This window comes from Simochromis diagramma, unplaced genomic scaffold (assembly GCF_900408965.1).
Source record: "Simochromis diagramma unplaced genomic scaffold, fSimDia1.1 OVJJ01000501.1, whole genome shotgun sequence".
Classification (NCBI taxonomy): Eukaryota; Metazoa; Chordata; class Actinopteri; order Cichliformes; family Cichlidae; genus Simochromis; species Simochromis diagramma.
In genome coordinates this window covers 1333566-1355224 of record NW_024387320.1, presented here as the reverse complement: position 1 = coordinate 1355224, position 21659 = coordinate 1333566, and the positions used below count along the sequence as shown (strand labels likewise).

General features: G+C 39.8%; 2 protein-coding genes across 2 annotated transcripts in view; one reads left to right on the top strand and one right to left on the bottom strand.

Annotated features, from left to right (window-relative positions):
* Positions 1–3488: 3488 nt before the first annotated feature.
* On the top strand, positions 3489–7584 carry rpe (ribulose-5-phosphate-3-epimerase). The gene is made up of 6 exons (XM_040005323.1): positions 3489–3610; positions 3963–4042; positions 4120–4259; positions 4440–4574; positions 6724–6810; positions 6913–7584. Exons 1-6 carry the CDS (start codon positions 3489–3491, stop codon positions 7033–7035), a joined length of 687 nt encoding a protein of 228 aa, XP_039861257.1. The 3' UTR covers positions 7036–7584.
* Positions 7585–9769: 2185 nt separating this feature from the next.
* igsf3 (immunoglobulin superfamily, member 3) overlaps positions 9770–21659 on the bottom strand; it is an 87325-nt gene continuing 75435 nt past the window's right edge. The window contains exon 9 of the mRNA XM_040005322.1: positions 9770–21308. Coding sequence (XP_039861256.1) covers positions 21058–21308 — 251 coding nt within the window. The 3' untranslated portion in view covers positions 9770–21057. The remainder of the gene's footprint in view (positions 21309–21659) is intronic.

Below are 21659 nucleotides of genomic sequence, written 5' to 3'. Positions count from 1 at the left end.
TGCCTCTGATTTGCTACTGTATATAATTAATTCTGGTACATGATTCACCTCAGAAGACTGTTAAGCTCTTTAAACACGTTCAGACATGCTCGGGAACACACACTGCTGGGTGCCAGTTAATTAGCAACCTCAACACCAGAGTCCTAATCTGCAGGGACGTATCGTTATTACTGCTGCCAATGAAGCCGCATGCCAACTTACTGAAAAAGTGTTGACACCTTGAATGCCGATGTGAGGCAAGTTTACTGGGAAAAACAAAGAACATTAATTCCTGTAACTGTCCAACCATGAAATTTCTTAAAATGGCAACTACAAATATGACAGACACACACTGACTCACTAGACCAGGGAATGGAATTGATTAGTCTTCAGCTTTTATCCACATCAGCTCCTAATTGTCCTGATGTGCTGTTGAAAAGACATTTTTTAACAGTCTTCACAGGCAAGTGAGATGCAGGAACGCATATAACAAGGGAACTTTCATCCACTAGCTCGTTGAGATCACTCACCATGAAGAAGTAGAAAATATAGAGGAGGCTGCAGATGGGCATTTGAGGATTTTCAGTCATCCAAATAGACTCTGAAATAAATTGTGCTTTGAAGTCTGTGGAGAGGTCCACCCTCTCACTTTAGTGTTAAGTAGGTAAGATGAGATGGCGTGCTATGATAAGCAAACAAACATGGTCATGGCTTCATTCATGCTTTGTAGATGACTACAATGTATCTTAAAAACTTGACAATATGACAACATGAACATTGTATGTGTTGGGAAAATGATATTATTTCTTAAAATGCTTATTGAGAAATTGCATTATATGTAGTGCATAATCACTGATATGCATGTGATAATATGTGACATTATGCGGCTGATACAAAGCTGATTTTTCAGGTTTTTTTGTTTTGTTTTTAAGAAGACGTCAAGAATGAACAAGTACAGCTTGAAAACATCCGACAAATGACTGCAAGTCACATTCCTCAGCAGTCCCTCCTCCTCTTAACCATAAAAAGGTGTGTGTCCCCAGTAAACAGAGGCTTATGGTTGGCTGAAAGTATGTGCATGGTGTTAAAGCTGTTTAAAACTAAGAATGCTTTTCTTTCATTCTGTGTTTTGGTCAGCTGCAGAAAAAAGAATGACTGCCTCTTCAACCTAAAACACAAATTCATCAACTGGGCTTGCCGGCAGTGGTTTGACCTTGAGTGTGACCCAAGTAGAAAGAGACTTTTCAAGCACTCCTAAATTTAAATTTTTTCTAAATCACTTAACGAGCTGCAGTGAATCACCTCTCTCATCAGAACGGCTCGAGAGAGTGAGACACTTTGCACAGAGAAAAACTGTGAAGGACTGTTGTATGAGCCGACCAATAAAACGCCCCTTTCAACAACTGCACCAGCCCATTATATGGTTTTCAAACCTCAAAGCTTCGTTTTTGTGATGCCTTCTTCAGTTTCTTGAGGCCCCCAGCTTCTCTGCGGCACAAACGTATCCTGCCTGAGCCCTTCTTGGAATCTGTGTGTATCATGACCGCATGTCAATCAGGATAAGCCATGCCTCTAGTATTTCCATTACTGCAGTGGTAATGCAAAAACTTGGCCAGAACTCCTAAATGTCAAATTCTGTTGAGCCTATCTGGGTATAACAGCGCAACTCTTGTGGCTTCCAGAGTGCTGCAGAGAGGCTCAGCTCAGCTTTCTGCTCGTTATAAATCACAGCAGCTTACTCAGTCATCTGGAAAAATATTCAAACTATTTTAGGGGACTGCATCCAGAACGGTGAAAGCGACAAACAAATCACACAATAGGGAGCTAAAAGTTAACTGAGATGAATTATAACTCATTTAAGCTTCTATACCAACTTGTGCCAACTAACCATGAATGGGAGCATACCAAATGTGATGTAACATGTAAACACATTATTGGAGACTTAAGTTTTGTATGCAGGTGTCAGGTCCTGTGGGAGGTTTTTAGGAGACTTACATGTATTTGTTTTTTTTGGGGTTTTTTTTTTTTTTTTGGGGGGGGGGGGGTTGTTTCATTTACTTGGAAGCCAGCCTTTTTCAGTAATAATCAATCAAACTTTTCTTCACAGACAGACTTATATTAATGCCTTCAAACTAGCGATTGAGTCACGCTAACATATATTTATGACAGAGAGAGGTCATAAGAATAAACTTGTTAAATCTAAGAGAGATTCAACCATAAAGCAATGGTCAATTGCAGAGAGAAAGACAGGAGCAGAAAGCATGCTAAACAATTAGAATTCAGAAAGGTTACAAACAACTTAACAATTTCAGGCCTTTTTACACTATTTACTGCATCCAATTACTTTTTACAGCAGCATCCAATTACTTAAAGCGACTGAGGCAGCTGCAGATCGGGAGGTAGAGTAGGCCGTCTACTAATTGGAAGGCCGTTGGTTTGATCCTTGGCTCCCCTAGTCTGCGTGTTTAAGTATCCTTAGGCGAGATACTGAACCTCGAGTTGCCACCAATGCATCTATGTGAGTCTGTGTGAATGTTAGGCAAAGCACTTAGGCATAGAAAAAGTGTTTGTATTGCATATGTGTGAGGAATGAGTGAATGAGGCTTGCAGTCAGAAAGCAATTTGAGTGTGCAAATCGAGTAGAACAGAGCTATCTAAGTGCAGCCCATTTACTATTTTGTGTTTGCATAATTATCTGTTGTGATGTCTCAGGAAATGGATTTGCCTTGTTCTAAAAATATACCCCCCCCCCAAAAAAAAAAAAAAAAAAAGAAAAAGATTTGCTAGAAATTGTTGCACCTACTTATTACATTGTGGGGGAAATAACTATTATAGTTTTTTTTTTCAACCATTTTTTTCTTCTTCTTCTTTTAAGAGGCTTTGTTAGTGTGATCTTTCTTTTTCCCAATCAGCCTTCTGCTGTTCAGATAAAAACCACTAATAGATGTAGGAGCTCGTTGCTATGAGCTCTGCGCCATCTAGTGTCCAAATGCACACATTGTCTTAACCTGAAGGCGGAAGTGTGACAACAAAACGTGAGAGAAAGTTATCAAACTACCCACTGACACTTAGAGCAAAACAGGAAAGTTTTTGAAAAAAGTTAAGATGTTAAAAAATACGTCTTTATTCATTCATAATTTTAGTACTTTATTAAAATTTGAATAGTTGCCTTTAGCTTGTTTAAGCATAAAAATGCAATAATACATACTTTGAAGATATATATCGACGGGAAGAATATCACAAATGAAAAGACATATGTCTTAAAGACAGTCACACGTTTATCTAGCTTCTTCTTAGCATAAAACACAGACTTGCATGATGTCCTAAATTTCTTCGAAGCTTGTCTATGCTGCCTAGCTACATATTTCTCCACCACACGACGCCAGACGTTTCGCTCCCCTTTCTTGGATTTTATTTTGAAAGTCATCAGCGGAAGTTGAGCTTTATGGTACGGCGAGCTTGTCCTGTTAGGTGTCAGGCTGCATGCAGAGAAATACAGCATTAGCAGCATGGCTTACAGTGCGAAGATCGGTCCGTCCATCCTGAGCAGCGACCTGTCCTGTTTGGGCAGCGAGTGTGTGAGGATGATGGAGTGTGGGGCGGATTACCTGCATCTGGACGTCATGGATGGGTCAGTTGGTTAGCATATAGTTTACCTGTCGTGCTAGCTGCTAGCAAGCCAATTTCAAGCTCAGTACTTGAGAGCCAAAGTTGGCTAACATCAACAAGCTAACCTAGCTTGTCAAAAGTTAAGCCGGGCAGGCGATATTTTTGTAACTGGTTTAAATGGAAAGCTAAAACCTTTTGGGTGCTAAACTATTACAAGACTGTCTTTAAAGTGTTATTGCCTTATACTTCTCCGTGGTAGTTTTGACATTTTTAGCTTTCTCCACACTTGCGCAAGACGTCAGTGTAAGCTTTTTATGCAAGATGAAGAGCACAACAGTTGCAATCTAAAAGTTTCTGTTTGTTTCCTCTTTAAGGCACTTTGTACCCAACATCACGTTTGGCCATCCCATGGTAGAGTGTTTGAGGAAGTCAGTAGGCCAAGACCCGTTCTTTGGTGAGACTTAATGATAAAACAATTACTGTTATTGTATTGTTGTGCCGCACAGTATTGGGACAGTGTGAATGTTGCAGATATGCACATGATGGTGTCTCGGCCTGAGCAATGGGTCAAGCCTATGGCCGCAGCAGGAGCCAATCAGTACACCTTCCACTTAGAGGCCACCACCAACCCCGGAAACCTCATTAAAGAGATTAGAGAGAGTGGCATGAAGGTGAGGAAAAGACCCCAAAAGAAGAGACAGACTTGCCTTACTTATTCACTGCCTTGACGAAAAAGACATCTGCATAATTATAGTGTAATTGTATAATTGTAGTGATAGGGAATTATAAAACCCCGGCATTTGTTATAAACATGCGAGTGTTAAAGTGACCCTCGCTCACTTGTATTACAGGTGGGTTTGGCTATTAAGCCTGGTACTACTGTTGAAGAGCTGGCTCCCTGGGCTAACCAGATCGACATGGCTCTGGTAATGACTGTTGAACCTGGTTTTGGGGGACAAAAGTTTATGGAAGACATGATGCCCAAGGTAAGGACTAAGCAAAGATGGAAGAATGACCTTTCTTAAAAAAAAAAAAAAAAAAAAAAAAAAAGAGTATTACACATAACCACAACAGAACAAATTGGATTTATCATACTTACTGAATTTACAATTTAGCACAGTGCAGTTTCTATACTCTTCATTAGCATATGAGGTGTGAGGTCATTGTTTGTCTTATTTGAGAAGTTTAAGAAAGGAAATTAAAGGAATATGCATTAAAAAAATCAATGTGCGTTTCTCTGTACACTACCCCTAAAATTATCCAAATAAAAATACATAGTAAATGGTCATAGCATTAAAGACTGCACAGGAGACTGTATAATCATGGTAAAAAGAAAGCATGCACTCATACTGCTTCCACATGAATTAAGAGGGTACGTAGCAGCCAGGAGCGGCTAATTAAACACACTTCATTAACTGACCATCAGTAAGTGTGAAATGATAAAACAATCAAAAAGTAAAAGTGGACGTTTTGTTAATTTGTTGGTCTGGAGGATTCAGGTGTGTGTTAATTCTCTAGGAGGAAGGATAACAGCATGATCTTACAGAAACGATTATTGCTATCCATCAATCTGGGAAGGGTTATAAGGTCATTTCCAAACAATTTGAAGTCTGTTATTCTACAGGGAGAAAGTTTGCTCATAGAAGGCAAACATTGAAGGCACTTGTCAATTTTCCATTAGTTGATGTCCCAGCAGATTTATCCCAAGGTTATTGGGTGCAATCCTCAAAGAAATTGCAAAAACCCAAAAGCTACATGTCAGACTCTACAGGCCTCTGTGAGAAAGTTCATGACAGTAAAATTAGAAGATTGAACAAGAATGGGTTGTTTGAACGGGTTGCCAGGAGAAAGCCTCTTCTCTCTAGAGAGAACATGACAGCCCAGCTCATCTTTGCAAAGTTGCATCTGAGCAAACCACAAGACTTCTGGACCAATGTCCTTTTGACAGATGAGACAAATGTGGAGATGTCTGGCCAAAGTGCACAGAGCCACGTTTGGTGAAAGCCAAACACATATCAGCACAAACAGCTCATACTGACTATCAGCACTGTGACAGAGGGGTGATAATTTGGACTTGTTTTGCAGCCACTGAGTCGACTATGAACTCCTGTATATCAAAGTATTCTAGTCAAATGTGACGGCATCTATCTGACAGTTACAGCTTGGCCCAAACTGGGTCATGTAACAGGACAATAATCCGAAACACAATAGCAAATCTGCAACAGAATGGCTGAAAAAAGAAAATAATCAAGGTGTTGCAATGGCCTAGTCAAAGTCCAGACTTCATACTGATTGAAATGCTGCAGTGGGCTCTTTAAAAGAGCTGCACATAAATTACCCACAAACCTCAAGAAATTGAAGCAACCTTGTAAAGCAAAATGGGCCAAAAGTCCTTCAACACTGTAAGAGACGATAAAATCATACAGTCAACTTCAAGTTATTGCTGCTAGAGGTGCTTCTAAAAACTACTGAATCATTGTCACACGCTGCTTCTAAATTTTGGCTTTGTTTTTTATTAAATGAATAATGACACAGTATTAAAATAATTGTAAGCAAGGATCAGATCTTTTTTTTTTAAATGTCCTGATATGTAAACACTTAGAACTGATAGTGTATTTTACCATGACTATTCTTTGTAGCCAGCCTGCTGTGGGCAATGCTGGTTTTCCACAAGCGTAGCCCACAGCAGGCTGATACAAAATATTGCATTGCAGACTTAAAAAAAAAAAAAAGCAGTGCAATGGGTTCAGGTATATGTGAAGTATGTGGTGTATAAGTGCTGCTGGGCCTTTGTAGTGATCACGTACAGATGCTTTTCAGATGAATCTGTGTGTTCCATTTTGAGGAGGACCTCTTGTGTGGGTGAAAATTTGGTGTAAAAAGCAAACAACTGATCCAAGGCACACTCTGTATGATTTGTGCAGACTGTTGGTTGTTGACAGTTCTGAAAACATTATTCAGTCATTATTGAAGCAGATATTTACCACAATATAGTGGTTTTGTTTGGCCTGCAGTCTGGTTGAGGAGGGGTGCATGTGATTAAACCGGCATTATTGTGTGCCTTTGCTCTCCTACTAATCTGTGAAAATTGTATTTGGCACATTTTGAGTTCTTTTCTGTGTATGTGTGACTCAGGTAAGCTGGCTGCGGAGTCAGTTCCCATCATTAGATATTGAAGTAGACGGAGGGGTCGGTCCTGACTCTATTCACAAGTGTGCAGAGGTAAACGACGCATACACGACAGGCTAATCAAATAACCGTCTAAAATCAAAATGTATACGCTTTTAGGTTTTCTTACATTTTGTTTGCTCCCATTTGCTCTAGGCAGGGGCTAACATGATTGTGTCAGGCAGTGCTGTGATTGGCAGTGATGACCCTCGTTCTGTCATCGCCCTCCTGCGCACTGTGGTGGCCGAAGCAATCCAGAAACGCTCGCTGGACCGCTGAGATGTTCTATTTATGGTCCTCACAGCGACGCTCTACCTACCTGTCCCAGCAACACCACCACAGCAGCCAGCAGAAAGGAATCAATATGGACATTTCTGGGTTAGAGGTTGAGGGTCCAAGTCTGAACAGGGGGCTTCAGTGGAGGGTGTGTGTTGACAGCCAAATCCAAATCACTTTGATGGAGTGAACTTGCGTCGTGCCTCGTAAAACTTGAACTTCATCCTTTTTGCCACAGTCTCCTGAATAGTTAACTCAAAACGAGTCTCACCTCAGCATAGGAACATCTATTTCAGGACTGGAGCCAATGCTACTCTGAGAAACTCTGTAAACATTCCTGAGTATTGTTTTGATTTACACTGTGTTCTCCCTATGAATCACAGAAATAAAATGGCCCAGATATCATGGTTCATACATCACAAAATCCAATTTTGACTCGTTCATTGTTGTTGAAATCACAAGCTGTTTACTGTTATACTGAGTAGAAGTATTGTACACCACTAAATCAAACCATGAAATTTGATTTTGCAGATTAAAAAGTTAAAAGTGAAAGGAAGTGTGTGTTCTTTGCAGTTTGACCATAAATGTGTATTATACATTATGTACTTATATCATTGGGTACACTGCTTAACAACACAAATGCCTAGCCAATTACATTGTATTAACTCAAGCATTTAGGCATAAAGAACTAGAATGGGTGAAGAAGAGTGATTTAAGTGACTTTGAACACGGTGTGGTGGCTGGTGTTAGACTGGATTTTTTTTTTTTTTTTTTTTCCAGAAACTGCTGATTTACTGGAATTTTCCCACACAACCAACTCTAGGGTTTTCAGGGTCCAAAAATATCCAGTGAGCAGCAGTTATCTGGGTGTGTTTGTGTCAGAGGTTGGAGGAGAATGAATGGCTAGACTCATTCAGATTAGAAGTCTACATTTAACAGCACACTACAACCAAAGTAGTTGTGGTGTGTTGCCGGAACATTTTTTTCAATGCACAACACGTCCGGCCTCAATGTAGACAAACTATAACAATAGAAAGACGTACTGGGTGGGAAACCATCAGTTTCCTGTTCTGAACAGGAAACTGATGGTAGAATTCAAACCTGGTCTGATGAGTTTGGATTTCTGCAGCAACATTTGAATGGCAGGGACAGAATTTAGCATAAATGACATGAAAGCATGAATCCATCCTTCGTCTTGATGCATGCTTAATCATCCAGGTAAGTAAATCTCCAAAAGTGGATTCTGTTGATCTGGACGTAGCGTTTTCAGTGGGAGAAACGCTCCGTCACTCATCAAAGTGACTTCTTCAGTCTCAGGTGACTGCAGGTTTCCCCAACGCTACATGCAGATGAACAGAATCCACTTTTGGAGATTTGGAGAATCCATCCTTCGTTGCATCAAGAATACAGGTATGTTGTAGAGCTGAAATGGTGGTCGGGGGGGATTTTTCTGGCTCATTTGGACCCCTTAATTCCAGTTGAGCATTGTTTAAATACCACAGCTTTTATGCATGCCTTAAGACCACAGGGTACACATCTTCTGACGGCTGCTTCCAGCAAGATAACGCATCACAAAGCTCAAATCATCTCAAACAGCTTTCTTGAGCTGACTCAGCTCACTGTACTCAAATGGTCTCCACGGCTACCAGATCTCATCGGCATCCAACTCGGTACTAGAAAGGTGTTGTAGGTTGTGATCCTGTTTAAATGGTTGAAACACTTCAAGCAAGTCAAAAATGTGGAGTACACTGAATTTTATCCAGCAGGCACTTCTCTCTATTTGTGAAAATAGAAGGATGTCCATGTTACAGGCTACTGCAAATCCAGTCTTAATACAATAATTCAGTGTAAAGATGCATGTTTAAAAGTAATGCCTGCAGCAGTATGAAAGAGAAACAAATGTTAATAGTTTAATGCACTGTAAATATTTTAGATATAAAATTGGAGCTGCTTCAATGAGACAGAACTGTAAGGTGCTCCTTAAACATTAATCTTGCAGCAATAATCTTGAATTCAAACCCCATTTTACATTAGTGGAGCTGATGAACAGCAGGTGAACATATTTCAGTTCTCGGGAATGAGTATCACAGAGAACCTGTCACTGCCGGCACACACCTGCCTGGTTAAGGACGCTGAGGAGTGACTGTACTTCTTAAGAAAACTGAATTTTCATGTCAAGTTCTTGTTAACTTTTACTCAGGAGCAGTGGAGAGCAACTTAACTAGAAGCATCACAAAATGCTTTGATTTTCACCAGCATCCATCTATTGAGCCTCACTGTTAACAGTGACCTCATCTGCATACAGCTCAAAGGATACTAAAAAAAAAATACCCACCACAGCCTGTTTACCCTGCTGCCATCTGGCAAAACGAGGAGGGATCCAATGCTGTACCACCAGACTCCGGAGCAGTTTGTTTCCTCGGGCAATTTAGTTATTATTCTTTGTTAGTGCAATACATTTACAAAATTTGAATTTGTCATAAAACCTTGTGTTATATGTTGACAATTAAATCTTACATTTCACTGCAGCAGCCTGCTCGATCTCTTCTACTATTGATATTAAGTCTGTTTTTATTAATCCTCACTCAGGTTTTCAGTGTTAGACTTCTGCTTGTCACTGGGTATATTTTCCACAGCTCTTTTAACTCACGTGGAAGGAGATTAATGGCTCCTCCACAGAGAAAATCTAGAGTACATGATCCAAGCTGCGTGACTGGCTTCCACTGATTTTTTTTTTCCCCCTCTCCCATTTGTACACAAGATGGCGAGTTTGGACAAAAACCTTTTTGATTAAATAGTCAGGGGTGTATTTATTCATTTGTAAACACGAACAAATATTTTACAAGCCTCCAGATTAAAAACTCTGTGCTGTAATCTATGGTGTGTTCAGGCTTACTAGTGTGAACAGCAACGCTACAAATTCAGCAGATAATTGGACACAGAGTGATTGCTGTGAATAAGAGGAGCCGTCTGTCTCTCTGCATATTGACAACACTGCTTTAACCTTTGACTGCTTTTCAAAGACTTTTATTGCTCTGTCAGTTTCAATCATTACACTGAAAAAAGGGGGCTGTTATTTTTCAATTGATTACTGTCTCGCAGTGGTGCCAGTGTCTGATTTGTTTGAACAAGGAGAAATGCAAGTTTACGAGCAGGATGTGTTTCCAGGAATCGATACGTAGCATTGCATTTGTTGAATCAGATTTGGATGCAGAACCTCGTTTTTCCCGCACACCCAGAAAGACCAGAGATATATCTGTGGTTTCTCTCATCTCTTTATCTGCTGAAAGAATCCCTCCTGTCAATGAGAATCACCCATGACATACTTCAAACTGCAAGCAGCTCACTCTTAATAATGCAGCATATGTCTTGGAGGCAATTCACAGAGCTGCTGAAATATTGATGCCTAAAAATCTGTATTTTTATTTTAACATCACAGATAACGGCAGATAATGTCATCATCTTTGCTTACAGGGTCGATGCACACGTGTATATAGAAGTTTGCATACTGTGCGAGCGTGTTACAGTTGAGTTTGTGTATTATATGTGTGTTTGCGCATTATTGGGTGAATCTACTGTGACCGATTTCTGTTCTAATAGAGGGTGACAGCCGTTTTGTATGCCTGTGTTGCTGCCACTTGGAAATGAGAGACAATTCAATGTGAGTGAGTCGGCAGCACCTACACATGCTCCACACTACTTAAGCCATGTCGTAGTGTCATTATTAGTTAATTGACAGTTGCTGTTTCACTCTCCACACTATCTACATGCCATTTGTTGATTTGTTACAAAGTTTTAAAAGCAGAGAGAGAGAAATGTCGGCAGCTGCAGTGGGAACAAGGACAGAACCGGTTCACGGTGGTTAGAGGATGCTCAAAGAGGGACATATGCACACACCTCACATTCTGGCCCTTAACTTATAGATCAAAGTCAGCCATGACAACAACATCCAGAGGTACTGTTATTTTTGGTTAAAGGCCATAATAGATGTGGGAATGACTGGAGCACAGAAAAGAATGGTCCCAGATCAATCAGCCCTTGGCTTGTCCTAGTCACATGTAAAGTACCTATGCCTTTCACAGCATGCTACTGGCCTTGTGCAAAATAAAACAATGGACACACACACCACACACTGGGAATGGCTGAGAGCAGGTGTTGAAAGTCCACAAAACGATTTTACACTAAAAAAATGATTCAGACAGCCGTCATGCGGAGCTTTTGATCTTCAGAGAGCTGAATGTCTCAATGCCTGGCAGAGGTGTTTGCAGACTTCAACAGAGTACCACAGGGTGTACAACCAAACAGTGAAGGTGGTCAGATCAGCAAACAGCATGTCCCTCCAGAACCTGTCTCAATAGACTGCAGTTCACACATTACCACAACAGGGTTTTGCTTTAACACCTGGTTTGAGTACGAGTATCTACATCTACATCTGGAAATTTTACCCCAGGGTCTCAGACATTCTGATACCGGTATCTCTTACCATATGCATGATCACGAGAGATGAAAAACAAGATAGGAAAGCCTACTACATGCTGTCAAATACTCAACTGGCTCATCCAAAGATGCCGTTTGAAGTAGCTAGCTTGTCACAGGGGAATATGTTTTTTATGTTTCTGTATTTTCCTCTCCTACTCTTCTCTCTGCTGCCATTTATTTTGTTCCATCTATTCCCCGCAGCACCATCTTTGCCTCCTCACTCTTTCCTCCTTTTCTGGGATTATTGTATAGCAGAATTATATCTTTCTGCTCCTCCAGTCTTCTTCAGCACTAAAGGCACATTAGTGAACTCGCTTTGCCTGCTCCTGCTCATTCATAATTACTTGGCATCCCACAGGAGAACAAGATGCACATCACTGATTAGCTTGCTGTTTACCAACTTTACTTATGCATAAAGGGCTCATCTGATTGAATGTGCATCATTATATTAACAATTAAAAACATCTTGCCTAAGATAAATTTACAAAAGATCTTTTTTGCTTCAGCTCTCAGCAAGGTGGGCTACTTTGTAGAATATACTGTTAATGTATAATGGATATAATGGATAGTAATGGAGGTATGGGTTGCCCTCGTTGCCTCTCAGCTCCTGCTATAGGGCCTACTGATGTGTGAAATAATGCATTTTCTTTTTTATATGCAAGCTAAGGTGACAATTAGCTTGCATATAGCTCTTTTTTTTATAACTATATGTAAGGCCTATGGTCTTAGCTGCCTGGTCTCAGGGTACTACTAGATAGACTGCCATGAAATATTATAATTAGACCCTAGAGAACAAACCCTAGAGACCTAAATGACAATTTCACAGATTTTTGCACTTCCGTGATGTTAACATTAGTGGGGACTGGTGAAAACTGGAGAGGAGGAAAACAAACTTATCATGCTATTTTACACTAGCTGGGAACTTACTCTATTTCTACATTTTAACATTCAACAAAAGATTAAGTTAGATTAAGTCTTTTAGATTTCATTACAACTGTTATTTATTGAGTTCTTGATGGGAATGCTTGATGTGTTGCCATCTGTATATGTAGCGTCTGAGTCTGCAATGCATTTTTCCAAATGTCCAGTAGGAGGCGAGTCTTGTGCTTGGTTGGCTAAATTGATCTATAACCTCAGAAAACATTTTAATAATAACTTCTTCTTTTTTTTTTAGCTTATGAAATATAACATATTGCTCAGTTCTACATTAAATGACCCCATTAGCTTGCATTGTCCTTCTCTTATTCAGTCAGTCTACCTCTTACTCATCACATTCAGTTTAAAAATGGCGGTGTATGTCCATCTTTTTATATGCACTGTCCAAAAGGGTCACATGAAAATTTTGGACTGTTTTCTAAAGCCCCTCCATAACAGTCTCAGCTGTGACAGTAGAAGCCAGCAAATGATGACATAGCACCCAGTACATTATGCCAAAAATGCATCAGCTCTGCTACAACAAGCTAACTGCTCAGTTGGTTAATGCAAGTTGCAAGCTAACACTAAAAAAAAAAAACAAAAAGAAGAGAGGAATAAAAATGAAAAAGGAAATGACTCCACTGAAATTTCTAATTTGCAAGCAAAAGTTGTTTGCAAGTCAGAAATCATGACTCTATAATTCTAAATGTATCTTGCTTCTATGTCTCTACAAACATTCATTGCACTCACAGAGTGTAGTACAGAGAATCAGTAACATACTGTCATATCAATAATGTATTGTGGCTGTTGATTGGTTAGGGAGGATGTTTTCTGGTGGTGCACTGTTGTGCATGTCTTGGCATGCATTAAATTAATGCAGGATCTCCCTTCAGAAGGACAACACAAGCTCCTTCTTGCATACTTACAGTATATGCAGAAAAGTGCTGAGACACCTACACATTACATCTACAGGAGCTGCTTGGCTATGGAAATCCATGCCATGAAGCTCTAGGGCACAATTTCTGTGCTGATATTAATGCCTGGAGGTCTGGAGTTCTGCAGTTATTGAGTAAGCAGAGTGTTGGCGACTTTTATAGACTATGCCCCTCAGCATGATGTCAGCTTTATCTGCCACATCCTGACTGGATTGCTGTGGTTCCTGAACACTTTCACTTTGCAATAAAACCACTTAACAGTTGATTGCGAGATATCTAGGAAAATATATAGACCTTATTGCAATGATGCCATTTTACTACAACTACAGCCACTGAACTTACATGAGATCTTTAGAGCTACACATTCTTTCACAACTGTTGTAAAGCTGAACTGCCTGGCCTGGTTTATTATATACCCCCATGGCAACAGGACTAAAAACATCAACGATTAAGAGGTGTGGTCCAGTACCTTTGTATATTCAATGTACACACACTCATGCATACATGCAGGCTGTCGTTTCCCCTCCTGCCTTCCTTGCAGGGGTTAAAACAAACATTTTAATCAAAATTGGAATGGATTATGTCTAAAGAGCAGAAAAAATCTATAAATTATACTGAAATTTGGGTAATAGTTTATTTTAAGCAATTACTCTTTCATGTTTTGATCTCCTTCATGCCTCTAGAAAACAGACGAGGAGAAATCTCCTCTGCCTCTATTTAGCAGCCTCCTCTGGCTGACACAGTTTTTATTTTAAACGAAATGATTTTAAAGCTGATCAAATTTGTGCAATACATGCTCCCGCCAACCTCAGTGCACTTGATTCAGGCGCTTTTCATGGTGTAAATGCGACACTAAATGTGTATATAGCAAAGCTTCACCTTTATTTTTGTTGTATGTTACCACCGCTGTACTTCCAGCATCATAAAACGGGTAGCACTAGTCTTTTTAAAAACTCTCTCAGCGCTACCTTCACCCCTGCTCTTCCCGCTCACTAAAGCTTCGTTCTAAAATACATCTAGCAAACAAACCTTCTCATAGTCAAAAGTCCTGTGTGCTTTGAAAAGCTCAAGAGATTAAGTGGACTTTCTTAATTTTTTTTTCTTCACAAAAACCAAATATTTTGCAAGGCAATTCCATCCATCAAGCTTTAAAAGCTCATCTTAATTAGGTCTGCATCTGAATCTCCCGGCTTCCTCTGAGAATTGAGAGACTAAATGCTGGGGTCCCAAGCGAATGTTGCAGCAACCTTAGCACCAGTTTACTTCATCTTAGCCGAACCAGTGGAAGTACACTCATTTTGTGTGTATCAATTATGAATAAGATGAGAATATTTCAGTGTGTGTTTGAATGTTTTATATCTATAATGAATGATGTGGGGCCATCAGGGTTTTTGTTGTTGGTTTGTCAGTAGAGGTGTCTTCTGCAGTACATCATTTGCCTGTAAGTGTCCATGATAATCTCTTGACCTTTCCCCCCCCAACGGACAACCTTTACAAACACGTTTTGAATGGAGCTATTGATTCTTTTCTCAAGCAGCTTTTACACAGATCACAGATTAAAGACTGCTGCTGAGGCATCAATAGCAAATTACAGTGCAATTTTCAAGAGTACAGGTGGCACATCTGTTTTCTACTTTTACCGCCTCTTGTCCATCATCCACGCTAATGTCTCGAGAAGTAAATGTGCAGATTAACATTTCATGCCCGTTCTTTCTGATTCAGCCTTACATCACCGAGTGAGTCATACTACACAAAGCAATGTGGTATCATACAACAGTGAGTGCAACAAGCTGTACACAGTCCTCATCTACCAATCACCCTTTACAGGGTGTTAATTTTGTAGCTCTGCCTCCCTTATGTCTCTTCTCTAAGAACCAAACAACCTGTCTGTAGCAGATACTAAGCTCCGTGATTAAGCTAACATGTTTTTGCACACAGGCGAATATTCCCTGCAGAAATTCACACATGATCTGGATCCATCTTCAAACATTTTTATCCCTGTCCTTGTTTGTTATGCATCCAAGCTCACCATAGTGCAAGCAGAAGAGAAAATGTCCTTTCTTTGCATTCTCTCCAGCACTTTCTCTCTTCTATTGGTAATAAATCATAATATATTTGCCCGACTACTGCCCTGCTGCTCTGGATCGTTAAGTACTGTCTGCCCAAGTGTGCCCTTAGGTGTCTAGATTCTCTGCAAGAACTATGGATTTGTGATTATTGGTAACTTGTATGCAAAACACATCTTTCCTCATAGAGGGAATGCTTGAGAAAGTGGAGACAGACAGCACAGAAATCTTGAAGGAACTGGGACAGGGAAATAGTGCTCAAAGGGGGACAATTGGTGTTTTGCATCCTGTGAGGTTGCGACACAGTTTGCCAGAAAAAAAACAAAACACACACACAAAAAAAACACCCAACAACCAACAATGTGTTAACAGTGTGTGCTAGCTATCTACATCAACAGATCTTTAACGGTGGCCTCCCTTTCAGGCAAGTTGAGAATCTGCATGAATAACAAAACCAGATGAAAACCAAACCACAATTTCTTTCCCTCACCCTTTCTTTTTCTGTGGCCATGCTTTATGGAAATAATTTCAGAATTTGTTCTTGGCATCACTGGGTATTCCTGTGCATTATAACAGGTAAATATGAATTTGGGAGAAAAACAAATGGCATAGACTGACTGAAGACAGTTTACTGCTGCAGTGTTTGATGGAGTGATGGTAAAAGATTGAGAAATTCCACCTTTGTTGGAGTTATGTAACTGCAGAAGTGTTTGGTTTTTTTAAGTTGCTGGTTAATTTGCGTGAGGATCTCCAAGATCCAACTTACAGTTATGATACAAGTTTTGTAATTTTTTTTCTCCGTACACCACCGCAACATGTTTTTACTATAAATGTGATTGGAGTGCCGAGTTTCAGCTTTAATTCAAGAGGTTTAACAAAAGTATTCAATCCTTTTGAAGCCTAGAACCCATGGACATCACCCAATGCCATGTTTGGTCCTTTGTTTGATCTAGCAAAGATGCTTTGCTAGATCTTTACTGCATCCACTTTTGGTAGCTGCTCATCTTTCTGCCTTTAGTTCTGTCTTCAGTAACTGAAAGTCATCCTCTGATGGGTTTAGATCAGGTGACTGATTTGGCCATTGAAGAACATCACAGTTTTTCCTTGATAAACTCTTGGGTTGTTATGCAGAATGCTTTAGGTCATTATCCCTTTAAACTGTGAAGCACTTTTTAAATCAGCTTTGCAGCTGAATATGAGCAAAGAGCTGTAAACTTCAGAGTTAATCCCATCACTTTCACTGGTATTGGCAGTCATACATGCCCAGGCCATCACATTGCTTCCACCATGTTTGAGATAATGTGGATTCAGACTATGAGCAGTTTGTCTCCTCCACACTTTTCTCTTCTCATCATTCTGGTACAAGTTAATCTTTTAGTCAGTGGTTTGCACATTGTTGTAAAATCTGTATTTCCATTCAGCAAAGCATCTCTTGACTGTAGATTTTGACAACAGTGTTAGATTTGTTTTTTTCCTCATCCTCCACTTATATTTACATCTTGTTGGACCTCATACCTTGTATATATTATAATTTAAAAACGATTGTCAATTGTTCACTTTCTTTTGAGCATCTGAAAATCGAGGACTTTGTATAAAACTGGCTGTTAATGCTGTGCGTTTGATAAATCAATTGATATAAAGCTGAAAGTCTGCACTTCAATCACATTAATTGAATGTTTGGTTAAAATTCACTGTAATGGTATACAGAGGTGAAACTACAAAAACATATCGATCTACATATATACTTTAACATGATGATTAAATTCCTTTTACGCACAAACTCAAATGAATAAATAAACATTCATAAAATAAACACAGAACATACAGAATACAGTAACTCTTGCCCAGCAAAGGACAAAAATCTTACACTAACTGAACAAAAACCATGCCTCCTATAGTGCTAGTATCATTTAAAGAAAATGTAGATGTTTTGCAAGGGTGTAGAAAGCAGCTCAGCAAGTCGTGACTGTTGTGAAAAGAACTGATAGATAAATCGGTTTAATGACGCATCTCCAAACTCTGCAAAATGTATACGGTTGGAAGCAAAACAGGAAGAGGCAATCAATGTATTTTTATTGCAATAAACTGACAATAGCTAAGTGTCTCTTCAATGGTCACAATGGTAACTATTCGATAGAATAACATAAGGAAAAATAAATTAACCATGGTCATATAAAAATACATCAGTGAAAATAAAGCATCACTGGTTCAACTGAACACATCAACACACACTGTTTTACACCTAAATCCGGAGCCAGCACACAGCCAGAACATGCAGCCCTCAAAACACAGCTACAAGACTGTCAGAATGTGTGGAGAGATCTTGGGAGGTATGGGTGGTATTATTACCACAGAAACACTAGAGACTGACTGTACAGCGCTACTGATGGTAGTGAGCAATGTGACATGAAAAACCACAACCGCATCCTCCACTTCCTGGCTAAAGTCTAGAAAGATACAATTAATGTTGCATGAATTAAGTCTCAGATTGTGGGATTTACACATTAAAGCCGAAGCAGCTGTTCTGTGGGCACCATTTACCCATCCAGCATCCCTGGAAATGTCTGAGATTCATAAAAGGCAATCACTCAACCAACAAATGAGTTCCTTCTTAGCTTTCGATTTAGCGCTGACGATAGCACAAGCTCATAAGAAGTGGAAACCATTTTTGTCAAACCACACCAGTTATTTATGTCACTGACTTCCTTCCTGTTGTGAGTTTTTTTTTTATTTTTAAATCTTGTCAAGAGATGTAGTCATAAACAAACACAAAAATAATAAGGCAATATTTTGACCACCGAGGTCTTTGTTAGGCAAGCTCATGTGAGAGAACACTTAGAAAATTAGGACCATTGAGAAATCATAATGCAAAAAAGGGGAAGTCATTTGCTATGTATACAAAACAGGCCAGTTTTATGCATGTAGAATTTGCTTAGTTTCAAAAATCAAAATGTTGCCTCATTATATTGCTGGCCTTTGAGCTGGTACTACTTGTCTCGTTTCCACTGTGTGGCACTTTTTTCTCCCCCGAGCACCTTGCACCTGACCCGGGATAGGATATGATCCGCAAAAATGTGTTTATCCAATCATGTTGGCATATGCATAATAACGGATGGACGGCTAGTTGATGCTCCAGGTTCTGTTATGACACTGATCAGGTTAGTTGTAGCTGTATTTGCTGCACATGCATCACATTTCTAACTCCCAGTCTCACTCAGATTAAAATGGTATTGTCTACTTGAAAAGGATCATTTGGAGAAAATAAAAAAAAAACTAGGAAGCTGTGTAGCTCGTGTCACAGTATAGGAAACATACTTGTAGCTTCTTTTTTGTTGTTTTTTTTTTTGACATAAATATGTTTAATGAAATGCTGCATAAAAGCAAAGCATTAAAAAGACGAATAGGAGCAATAAATATCAAACACAGTCTCCACAACACCCATTCTTGAAATGATCTATTTCACAGGCTCAAAGGGCATGTAGAATTGGCAGTCAGATATCGTAAATGATGACTGGGGCCGGGGCTTCGTATTCGCTCTTGGCTCAGGAAGTTTGGGGTGGGGCGGGGGCGGGGGAGGGGGAGGGGCTGGGCTGGGCTCTGTCACACGAACACAATTCACAGAGTTCGAAGTTTACAAAACATCAAATTTCCTCCTGCAATATTGTCATGCAATATACACGTTGACACGACTGAGACGACAATAATGTCACGTTTCTCAAGAGTTCTCATGTCCAGTCTGGCAGTGAATGGGGGTTAGGCCCACATTGGATAGAGGATTTCACACCTCCCCTGGCACTCCAGAGAAGGCAACAGAGGTTTTCAATCCTTCTCCCTTGCGTCAGGGGAGCTGAAGCGGATGCCTTCAGCCAGAATCCTTGATTAGAAGACATGTTAAACAGTTCCGCTGTCTTTGACCAAACATCCTACCTAAGGTGTTACATCACACTTCACTAAATAAATGCGACTCGAGCAAAAAAAAAAAAAAAAAAAAAAAATTTTATAAGCATTTACGTGAATCTATTTTTGTGACTTGCCTGGTCAACTATTGTATATTTAAAGCCACAGTAAATTTCATTATAGTTATAGATATACAGTGTTTTGACACTGACCGAACTTGACAACCTGGTATGAAATGCGCAGGACAAATCTAGCATTTCTACTTCTACCACATTGTCAACACACAGGCTATTGACATATGTGCTTGGTGCAGTTGCCTGGCAACACAAGCAGAAGCATTTTTTTTTCTTTTTTTGAAATTCAAAGCAAAAAAGAAAATCTTACAAAGCTATGCAAAACAGTATAAAACAATAAATAGAAAAAAACAACAACCTTAGAATAATCACAAAAGTCAAACATTTGTCATCATAAACTGGTCTTCTGATGTGTAGATAATGTGTTTAGTGGTTTATGATACATCTACACATTTTTAATCTTCAGTGTGGCGCTATACAAATCCCTTAAAAAAAATATGCATCTGATATCTTTTAAAGATGTAGGACTTCGTGGTCGTACGGGGGAATTCAAAGAAATGTGCAAGAATTCAATTTCAATCAAGAATGTGGAAATTCAACCAGGACAACTCAACTGATTCAACATAAGTACATTTTTTTCTTTTGTTTTTGCCAACAAGTCCCATAAATCCACAGCAGGAGGTAAGAAGACGTATTTACAATCTGCCTTTGAAACCCCCCCCCCCCCTTTAAAATTTCAAAGAGTAGCTGTTGAGGAAATAAGGAGGACTTGGCACTGAAAAAAAATCACTTGTGTTAAAGTACATATATCCTCAGCAGGAGGGAGCTGTTCATTTATTTTCCATAATTTCCCCATCTCCCACTCTTTCGCTTGCAGTTTCTTTTCTGGGAGAAGAAGAGTGGGACAGTCTCCCACTAAGGCCAGAGTGTCTGGCAGTGTTTAAGTGGCACACCAGGACCTGTTTCTGTCTGCCAAGCTAAACTCATTGTGAAGGCAGGTGGGCCAACACACATACACACATCCTCACTTAGGACACAGACTTGTGTGTCCTAGCCTTTGTCTCTATGCAGCCTGGCAACCAAGTCGGCAGCTACGAAGTCAGTGGGCGCAAAGCATCACTATGGCAACCAGCATAGTGGGCAAGGCTGTAGCTGCTCCTGGATCAGTGCTGAGACTTTTTTTTTTGGCATACTCTTAATGCCAGAGTTGATTATAGAGTTCCTTCTCTTAAATGTTCTTCCTAAATTGGCCCGTGATCTCATGTGCACAGTTTTTTTCCCTCCCCGCACTCTTTTGAAAAATAGACGAATATTCAGAGTAATAAAGATGCAACTAAGAAATTAAGATTCACAAAAAAAAGACAAAACAAAAAGAAAATGAGAGAGCCTCATGATACTTCCTTTCCCACACTTTGCACGTGCACAGTTAATTGTGCTTACACACTAGACACAACCTCATCCACACACACACACACGCACACTTTTTTAACATAAAACAGACAGCCACCAGGGTGTGAATTTTCAAACTGATCAACTGATTGACTAATTCAACACAGCAGTGAACGACAGTAAGGTCTGAAGGTGGAGTCCAGATCTGCTCCCTGGCATAGTGTAGGCTAAATCCACGATTTAAGCGAGGCAGTCGGGCAGGACCCTTGCTTAGTCGACCGAGCCGGGGTGCAGGCTGAGAGCTGGCGGGTCCAGGCAGGTGGGAGAGTAACTGAGGTGAGGTTCTTTAATCCACAGTAAGGGAGCACCGTTCTTGCCTTCTTGGCTCTTGCTGTTGTTGCGGCTCTTGTAGCGGACTAGCAGCAGGGCGATGAGGAGGATGCCAAAAATGGGGAAGGGATAAAAAAAGACAAAGTAGAAGAGGGAGCTATTGGAGCACACCACTGACTGGACGGTGGACACTGTTGGCAGAAAATAAACACGTTAGTTGTTTTATTCTTTCAAAAGTTTCTCATTCATGTGTCAAAATATCACCACTTGCTGATATATATACATACATATTATATTTCTTACTTCCACCTGAGAAGCTGCTGTATCAGCATATGTAAGCTGCTATGATGTCACATGAATGAATATGTGGTTATGTGAGAATAAGTGGGGGGAAAAAGAAATTGAAAACTACACCTCTCAGAATTTGTGTAAAACAATAATTAACAGGATTTCCGGCTTTTAAAAATAGTTTTACCAAGTTTTGGCAAAAACAGAAGGAACTTAGATTTTTTCCTAGATAAGCTCAGTGCCTTTTTGATCAG